This window comes from Panonychus citri, unplaced genomic scaffold (genome assembly GCF_014898815.1).
Source record: "Panonychus citri isolate SS breed McGregor unplaced genomic scaffold, ASM1489881v1 Contig00141, whole genome shotgun sequence".
Taxonomy (NCBI): domain Eukaryota; kingdom Metazoa; phylum Arthropoda; class Arachnida; order Trombidiformes; family Tetranychidae; genus Panonychus; species Panonychus citri.
Genome location: NW_026515546.1, coordinates 1,102,392 through 1,111,359, shown reverse-complemented (window position 1 = coordinate 1,111,359; position 8,968 = coordinate 1,102,392). Strand labels below are relative to the sequence as shown.

General features: G+C 32.4%; 2 protein-coding genes and 1 long non-coding RNA gene across 3 annotated transcripts; 2 read left to right on the top strand and 1 right to left on the bottom strand.

Annotated features, from left to right (window-relative positions):
- Positions 1 to 253: 253 nt before the first annotated feature.
- On the bottom strand, positions 254 to 5,949 carry LOC128395430 (uncharacterized). Its single transcript, XM_053355857.1, has 2 exons — positions 5,864 to 5,949; positions 254 to 1,893 (listed from the first exon to the last, which is right to left on the bottom strand). The coding sequence occupies exon 2, from the start codon at positions 1,358 to 1,360 to the stop codon at positions 350 to 352; it is 1,011 nt and encodes a 336-aa protein (XP_053211832.1). The 5' UTR covers positions 1,361 to 1,893; positions 5,864 to 5,949; the 3' UTR covers positions 254 to 349.
- On the top strand, positions 1,908 to 3,039 carry LOC128395822 (uncharacterized). The gene is made up of 2 exons (XM_053356305.1): positions 1,908 to 1,968; positions 2,234 to 3,039. Exons 1-2 carry the CDS (start codon positions 1,908 to 1,910, stop codon positions 2,752 to 2,754), a joined length of 582 nt encoding a protein of 193 aa, XP_053212280.1. The 3' UTR covers positions 2,755 to 3,039.
- Positions 4,872 to 6,143, top strand: LOC128395431 (uncharacterized). Its single transcript, XR_008326636.1, has 2 exons — positions 4,872 to 5,139; positions 5,607 to 6,143. It is a non-coding gene; the product is annotated as an uncharacterized LOC128395431 (long non-coding RNA).
- Positions 6,144 to 8,968: the final 2,825 nt, after the last annotated feature.

Genomic DNA, 8,968 nt, shown 5'->3' with positions numbered 1-8,968 from the left:
AAAGGGATCATGTCTATCGTATGATTTTCCTTGTTTAAATTATTAGGAATCCTAATTTAGGATAATAGTAAATCATCCTGCGGCTCAACAACGTTTCGAAAACAATCTTATTAGAAAATTCGGTGTCTCGCCAAAATATCGAGTTAACTGAATTGTAATATTACAATAATCAGCTCAATTATTCGAAATCCTCTAATAGGACTATTTCAGGTCTGTAAATAAATGAATAATTGAGAATAATTGAAATAAAAATAAGTATTATGATATAAAAAATGAATTTTATTGTTTATTTAAATAAAAATTCTATTCAAATATGAATAATTTGCTTGCGTTTCATCTCAAGGCCATCCTAATTCCAGGCCGCAGGAATTTTGTAGCCATTTTCACGGAGAAATATTCGATACACATCATTAGTCGACTTCTTTTGATAATTATGCTTATCATAAAATAGATTGATCAGCTCAGTGCCAAATTCAGCACCAATGTTAAGAAGGAAATAATCTATAGTCAAGTTAACAAATTTTAAGAATGATTCATTTGAAACAGCATCTGGATAATTTTCAATTCTCTCGATATGAATTTTAAGAGTTTCTAATGACGATTGATATGTATCGATAATCCATTCATCAGGAAACTGTTGATTTTCATTCATTTTCAATCCATTGAAAATTAACACAATATATTTAAGATCAGCATCAGATCCGTAAAATTTAGCAGCACATGAGAGGAAACCTCGTTGGAAATCATTGGCATCTTCGAGAAAATGACGAACTGTTGGACTATTCCAAAGAAAAGCATTGAAACATAACTTTTCCACTTCTTCTTCGCTTAGAAGATCAGAGTCCTTTCGATCCCGAAATCGAGAAATTACTTTCGAACAAATTTTCCAGTCATATTCTAATGATAGATTATCAACTGTTGACTGAATAAAATTTTTTTCCATTGTATCAATCATCTCTTTCTGGTCACGATAAGAAATTTTACGATTTTCCATCTTAAAAATATTCAGTGAAGATCGATAAGCATCAATGATCCACTCCGATGGATATTCTGGTTCTTCATCCGTCTTAAGACGGTTGAAAGTAGACGAGATATAATCCATATTGTTCACGTAACTGTTAGCAGCAAATGAAAGGAAAATCTTCTGAAAAAGATTCGCACCATCGAGAAAATTATTAACAGTTGGACTTTCTCGAAGAAAATAATCAAAGAAAATCTTTTCAGCCTCTTGTTCGGTTACAAGTCCATATCTATCATAGCGAAATTGACTCAATATCCTGGCACAAGTTTTATAATGGATTTTATCACCAAAATATTTATGAGTAAAATAGAGAAAAATATTTTCCATTTTCCTGCTCATATTTTTAGACAAGCAAGATGAATAAGGGCGACGGTAATAAGCAAAGTACCCGTCATCGTTTTCCTCGAGAGGGATGTAATTGAATGTCTTCGGCGTCTTAGGCCTTTTGCGTACGAATTAACGGCACCAAAGTACTTACTCGATATTGAACTGAGGTACATTGAGTCATTCCATTCTTTACGACGAGAGTGATCGGATTTCATCGCATTAAATATTGACACCAAATAATCCGGATCAAAATTGGGAAGATTAGTGACAGCAAATTCGAATATCACTACATTCGGATAAAAGTGGAAACCCATTGTAGTGAAACGCGTTTGTCAACACTAGAAAACACAAGGAAAAATTGAGGAAGAGAAAAGTGACTTAAAGACTAGCTGAAACTAAAATGACCACAGTTCTTTGTTCAAAATTTGGCCTCAAACAAAGAAAACGGTGGTTCAAAGGTCATCTTAGAGATGAACTGGTTGTGAAAAAGGAACAATTGTTGGTAAACTGGTTTAAGGTCATTTCGGTAATAAACTGACCCTAACCTTCAAAATGAAACATGCTAAAATTAACAGAGTTAGGCCATGCTGTCGATTCTTATGGTACTTATGATGCCAAAGGTGAGTGGCGATTAGTAAAATACAACGAAGGTTAAAATGAATTCGTGACATCAATTAAAACCAATGAGCCAGGAACAGGTAATGAAGATTCAGCTGGAGTTTATTTCAATGGCAGTGACAGTCATAAGGGAAAACGGCTGTTCGATGTTGGAACTCATCATAAAGGTCATTAGGATAAGTTGATTGAATTAACTGTCGATTATTTGCTTCAAATTGCAAATCGTCAGGATCATGATCAATATTTCAGTTTGATAATGACTTTTTCCATCTCATGATTTAGGTAAACATCATAATCATCAGGACCATGATAATCATAGGCATCATAAGATTGGTCACCATGGTAGATATGTCGCTGCTGCTTCAGAGTTGAAAGGATCAAATGGCTCACCAGCTCGTCATCAACGACGATTTGATGATAAAGGTTTCCCTTTGGATGGTGAACATGGTAATGGTCATCCTAACGGTCCAGTTAATGCTAATGGTTTTGATCAGAGCTTCAGGTCAGGTGATTTTGGTTCAGGTAAAAATCAACAGAGAGGAAATAATTTCCATGGCAGGGAACGAGAATCAACCGGTGGTAAACACAATTTCTCAGGTAAAAGTGGCTTCGATCGTGATCCTTTCCAATCAGCTTTCGGTGAAAGTAAATTTGGTGAAAGCAAATTCGGTGAAGGTAAATTAGCAATTAATAGTGATCGTGATGGAGATGGTGAATATCGACGATTAGCAAGTAATTATCCTCGAGCTGAAGAAGGTCACAAATATAGTAAATCATCATTAGATTAATCCAATTGTCGTAATCAACTATTTTCATTCAATTATTATCAAAGCAAAAAGTTTCTCAATGAAATTATTGTTTTTTGATTTTCATCCTTGTAAATATTAATCCCGTTCATTATTTAAACCTTTCAAATTGCTAATTGTTTTAATCATCTTTCTACCTTTCAATCAATTCATATTTTTATAATTCCTAAAATTGTATTAACTGTATTAACCTCAAATCTATTTATTAAGCCAAATAAAATATCTTGAAGTAGTTGTAAACAATATAATCTCCAATTTTCAATATTAAAAAAAGAAAGTTATCCAACAGCAAATTGAACTTTATCCAATAGTTTCACCAGCTTGTCATCAACGACGATTTAAATTGATCTTTTCGATTTCAAGTAAATCAGATAAACCGTGTTTATTAAACAATTGATCTGATGTTGTTTGAGTAACTGAATAATCACTGACTATTTTGATGTTCATTGACTTTTCGAGTTTAGAGAAAATGAATGAGATTCGTATCTTAGATCCTATTTGATAATCCAGTTTATCGAAAATCATACAACTTGTCAAGGTCAATTCCCGAAGGACGAAATCTAAGGTCATTTCAAGGTCACAATGTTCAGTACTCAGATTGATTAGCTCGTATGGAAACAACATGATTGTTATCCTCATTTTGATTAGAATAATCTACAAGATTAAATTCTGAGTTCATTATTACCGTTAGAAACGCCATCTAATAGGCAAAGGCCGAGATCTTCAAGTGCTAGAAAATCCTAAGTAATGAAATGTTGATTTTTGAGAAAGAAAATGAAAGGGATTTGAAAGTCTCTTTCTCTCTTCTTTCTTTTAATTAATTTTTCTCTCTCATTCTTTCTTTCTTTCTTTTCTCACCTTTTCATTTTCCCTAATTGTTTACTTGAAGTCATTTCTGTTGATTAAAATCAACAAGACGCAGAGACGAAATTACATGAAAAGTTTGATGAATGGGTTGATTTAGAATAACAACTTGTAAGATAAAATAACGAAAAGTTTCATTGATTATAAGGTAAATTAAAATATGATTGAGTTTTAAATAAATTAGATTGATTGAGATTTTGATTGTTTCACTTGATCTTTTTGATTTCGAAAAAATCGGATAAAAATTTGATCTAATGTTGTTTGAGTAACTGAATAATCACTGACTATTCCGAGATTCTTTGACTTTTCGAGTTCAGAAAAAATGAATGAGGTTCTAACCTTAATCTAATGATTGAGATGAACTTCCTTCAATGAAGCTTCACCACCGAAAGCACCACCAATGAACGATTGAGCTGATCCTTTGCATTCCTCCCCTCAACCCACTCGAAGAGTTACCATATAACCTTCGCCAAATTTATTCTTTAAATGTTGAGTGCTACCTTAACATCGGAATCATTAGTCGACCATCACGACCACAAAGAGCTTCATTCCTTCCTGTATATTTACCAATTCAAATCTCAATTAGTTTCAAAGGAAAAAGAATCAATAACTTTCATGGAATGAGAAATCAACACAACGACACATTTATCTTTTGAAAAGTCGATCAATTATATTCGTAATCTCTTATGAGAAAAGTAATTTTCTAATAACTATATAATTAACCAATTAAAACCAGTAAGAAAACAAATTAGCAACCCGTTTGAAGCCTTTAGTTAATTATGTTCATTAATTTCTTAACCTTTCTGACTGATTTTGTTTATTAAGTTACCAATGTAGACACTGACACCTCATGAGTCGAGAGACGGAAATTTTGTTTATGTAACTAAACATGAGAAAAAGTAACTTTTCGAAAACATGATCTGCCGCTAATTGTTTAGATGTTGACATGTGATCAACTATTAGACGACCAATGGTTGGATTTTGTTCCCATCAGTTTAATCTAGAGCCTTCCTTAGTTAATCATCTAAGTATTTAAAAAGGACAAATTTAATTTTTGTCTCACTTTAGACAAAATCTTTGATCTAAACAGTTAAAAATTTAATCAGTTTTTCAGTTTTCAGTTTTCAGTTTTCAGTTTTCAGTTTTCAGTTTTATTTCAACTTTATCATTCTTAAACATTGAACTTAAACTATGAATAGAATAGAAATCAGTCCATATGAAATACTCCCTGGAAATCCATTGTTAAGATTGGGATATAGTGAGAGACAGATTGTTGTTCTCCAGTTGTTTTATGTGACAGGATTTTTTTCTGAGGAAAGATTTGAAATAAGAAGAAACAGAGATTTTTTCAGGGAGATTTTAAAAATCTTCAAAGTGCTGATAATCGTGGATTCGTGGTTAGAGGAGATAGAATTTTCAAGGATCATGTTGAACGATTCTTCAGGTATGAAAATATACCGTTACCTGGTGGCCAATACACCATCCCAGCACATCGATGGGAAAGTAAGTTCAATTTTTTCTACCTCCTTTGCTATTTTTATGATACAATTAATCACAATATAAAGGCTAAAGTCATCAATTTCTTCCGGTGAAACTTTGTATTAACGTGTAAACAAAATGTTAGTTATAATCGTTGATTACTAATCCACCAAAAACAAATCAAAACCATTTAATTGACAAACATTGTCAGTTAATTGCTTTAAAGTGCTCAACTCGTAATTTTCTAATTTGTCTCGAAATTGAAACGAATTAATTTATTTGATGCATCCAAAGAGATTGAGATTCAATTTCCGCTGTTTAAAAATTAATATTGATGATGATAAAATTCAATTCACTGTTAAAAATGTGTTCACAATTTATGGAAGTACCTTAATTGTGATTAATTTTTTCTCATTGATTCTTTAGCTCATGAAACCGAAATCGGTTCAATTCTATTAACTTTATTTGCTTCTCCATTCTTTTCTCATAAGGACCAGTTAATTTGATGGATCAAGTGCGTCAGCTAGATGATTTCTCAACTTTTGGTTACACTAATCGTCAAACCGAAATTTTTTGTGCGTTTTACGATCATGATCTTTTCGACGAAGGAGACGAGATAGATGACAATGTCTTGGATCTCGTAAATCGACTTGTACATTATGTCGAGAATCCCAATTCACAAGATTTTCCCATATTCGAGAATCTACTTGAACATTGTCTTAAGTTTAAGCTCGAAACTGACCCTAACCTTCAAAATTAAACAAACGAATGAAAGGAAAATCTTCTGAAAAAGATTCGCACCATCGAGAAAATTATTAACAGTTGGACTTTCTCGAAGAAAATAATCAAAGAAAATCTTTTCAGCCTCTTGTTCGTCCATGCAAGTCCATATCTATGATAACGAAAGCGACTCAATATCCTGGCACAAGTTTTATAATGGATTTTATCATCGAAATATTTATGAGTAAAATTGACAAAAATATTCGGTAAATAAATCGGTTCAATTGATAAATTTCTCGCCTCTTTAATCATTGTCGTTTCTTTTAGTTGATTATTATCGTTAACATCTATTAACTATTAAATGTTCATCACCAGTGAAAATTTGTATCGCTTTTTTAATGAGTTAATTTTTTCATGTTGATTGTAGTGTTGATCACAACAAGAAGGTTTTACAATTTAACCTCAATGTTAAACATTTTTACAATAATTAAGTCGCGAAAAAAGTTGAGGCCATGGTGAATATCGACGATCATTAAGTGTTTGACCTCGTTGAGGTTGAGGTTGGTTCAAAAAGGTTGGAGTACATATTCATCCGGATATGATATTCATGATCCATGAAGTAATAACAACTTTCGTAAGGAAAATAGGGAATACATTAAGATTTAGGAAATAATTTGAGCTGCTCTTTGATCGTAACCTTGAAATGACCTAACATTGCGTCCTTCGAGAAGTGACCTTGACAGGTTAAAAGTTCTCAATAAAATGGATTCAATGTTGTCAAACCCTATGGAACAAGAACATGTGATGAAGATTCAACTTAAGTCAACAATACGGGAAATCTACAGGCTGTCATTGAAAATCAGCATCGCTTTCAGAATAAAAGTACTTCAATTCTTCATTAAGAAGATTTTTGGAATACAATGTTTACTGTATCAGACGCAAGAAACAGTTATCTCAGCTTGTGTTTGATCGAATACTAGCAAACTTAAACTTCTTTACGCGCTCTGAACATAGTGACTTTGAAATGACCTTAGACCGTGTCCTTCGAGGATTATTTGATGAATGTTATTTGAAACTCTTCGAGGATATTTTCGTGGATAGATTTTCATCTACAGGGATGAAGCTCTTTGTGGTCGTGATGGTCGACTAATGATTCCGATGTTAAGGTAGCACTCAACATTTAAAGAATAAATTTGGCGAAGGTTATATGGTAACTCTTCGAGTGGGTCGAGGGGAGGAATGCAAAGGATCAGCTCAATCGTTCATTGGTGGTGCTTTCGGTGGTGAAGCTTCATTGAAGGAAGTTCATCTCAATCATTAGATTAAGGTTAGAACCTCATCCATTTTCTCTGAACTCGAAAAGTCAATGAATCTCGAAATAGTCAGTGATTATTCAGTTACTCAAACAACATTAGATCAAGTTTTTATCCGATTTTCTCGAAATCAAAAAGATCAAGTGAAACAATCAAAATCTCAATCAATCTAATTTATTTAAAACTCAATCATATTTTCAATTTACTTTATAATCAATGAAACTTTTCGTTATTTTATCTTACAAGTTGTTATTCTAAATCAGCCCATTCATCAAACTTTTCATGTAATTTCGTCTCTGCGTCTTGTTGATTTTAATCAACAGAAATGACTTCAAGTAAACAATTAGGGAAAATGAAAAGGTGAGAAAAGAAAGAAAGAAAGAATGAGAGAGAAAAATTAAAAGAAAGAAGAGAGAAAGAGACTTTAAAATCCCTTTCATTTTCTTTCTCAAAAATCAACATTACTTAGGATTTTCTAGCACTGGAAGATCTCGGCCTTTGCTTATTAGATGGCGTTTCTAACGGTAATAATAAACTCGGAATTTAATCTTGTAGATTATTCTAATCAAAATGAGAATAACAATCATGTTGTTTCCATACGAGCTAATCAATCTGATTGATTATAATCAAGGAGAGTAATAAACCGATTGATTCATTTATGCTTATTATTAATAATTACTGTGACTACCTGTTTGATTCACTTTTTAACTGTTTAGATGATGAATCTTAACGTGATGATCTGATTGAAACAACTTTGTTTATTGTTAATAAAATTATGTCTTTTAAAAGACAAAAGAAAAATCTGATTACGATTCCAGAAATTGACTCGGTTTTTTTTCTCCGAGCTAATCTAATCATATTATTCCTTGCATACGATTCAGTTTTGTTTGATCGTTGAGATAATATGGCCTCTCCTTTTGATGAGCATTCTAGTGTGAACACGAACTCGTGGTCTTCATAATTTTGTTCTCGAATGTCACTTTGATCGAAAGGCGATGCCATCCGCTGAAATTGTTGGATTTATAAAAAGTACAGTTTGTTCATTCAACGATACAAGTAATCAACAGGTTGCATATAAAAATCAGAAAAATCGCTTCCAGAATTAAGGTAAATATTCACATGAGAAAATTCAACTTGAGCTTTTCAAGATACTCAAATAATCAGTAAAACAATAATTACCGTTATCAGCATCACCATGAAACCTTATCAAGGCTCAAGGTGGTTATCGTTAGTGTATCAATTCAAATTTATCTTAAAAAGAAATGAGTTTCTAATGAGTTAGATTTTCGTCATATTTCAGATTATCAATCAACCATTCGAAATTTGACCAATTGGAAACTATTCTTAGAACTCGATTGACTGATTAGAATCTAAGTAAGTTCAAAGAACCAGATTTACAAATGATAAGTAAAATGATTAACATTGCAAACGATTTCGGCAAAATAGACCAACTTGATTCACTTTCAAGTGACTTAGCTAATTATTGGCCTGATCTTCGTGATGCTGTTGATGGTCCAGATGAAAATGTTATGAAATTAATACAATTATGGTTATGTGGTCGCGATGACACTTCGCAATTACTTAAACTACCGACTGATGATTCGGGAGTACGATTAAATGAATGACCGAATAGATGAAAGACCAAATTATTCACAATCGAAAGTCAAGTGCAACCGATTACATTTATGACAATACGACAAGTGAGTCGATACAAGAATAATTCCATCATTTCTAAGAACTGAATCAAACATGGAGTTGGAAACAACAACTTTCTGATCAACTTTTTTAGCTCATGAATGTAATTCCCTTTTTCTGTCACT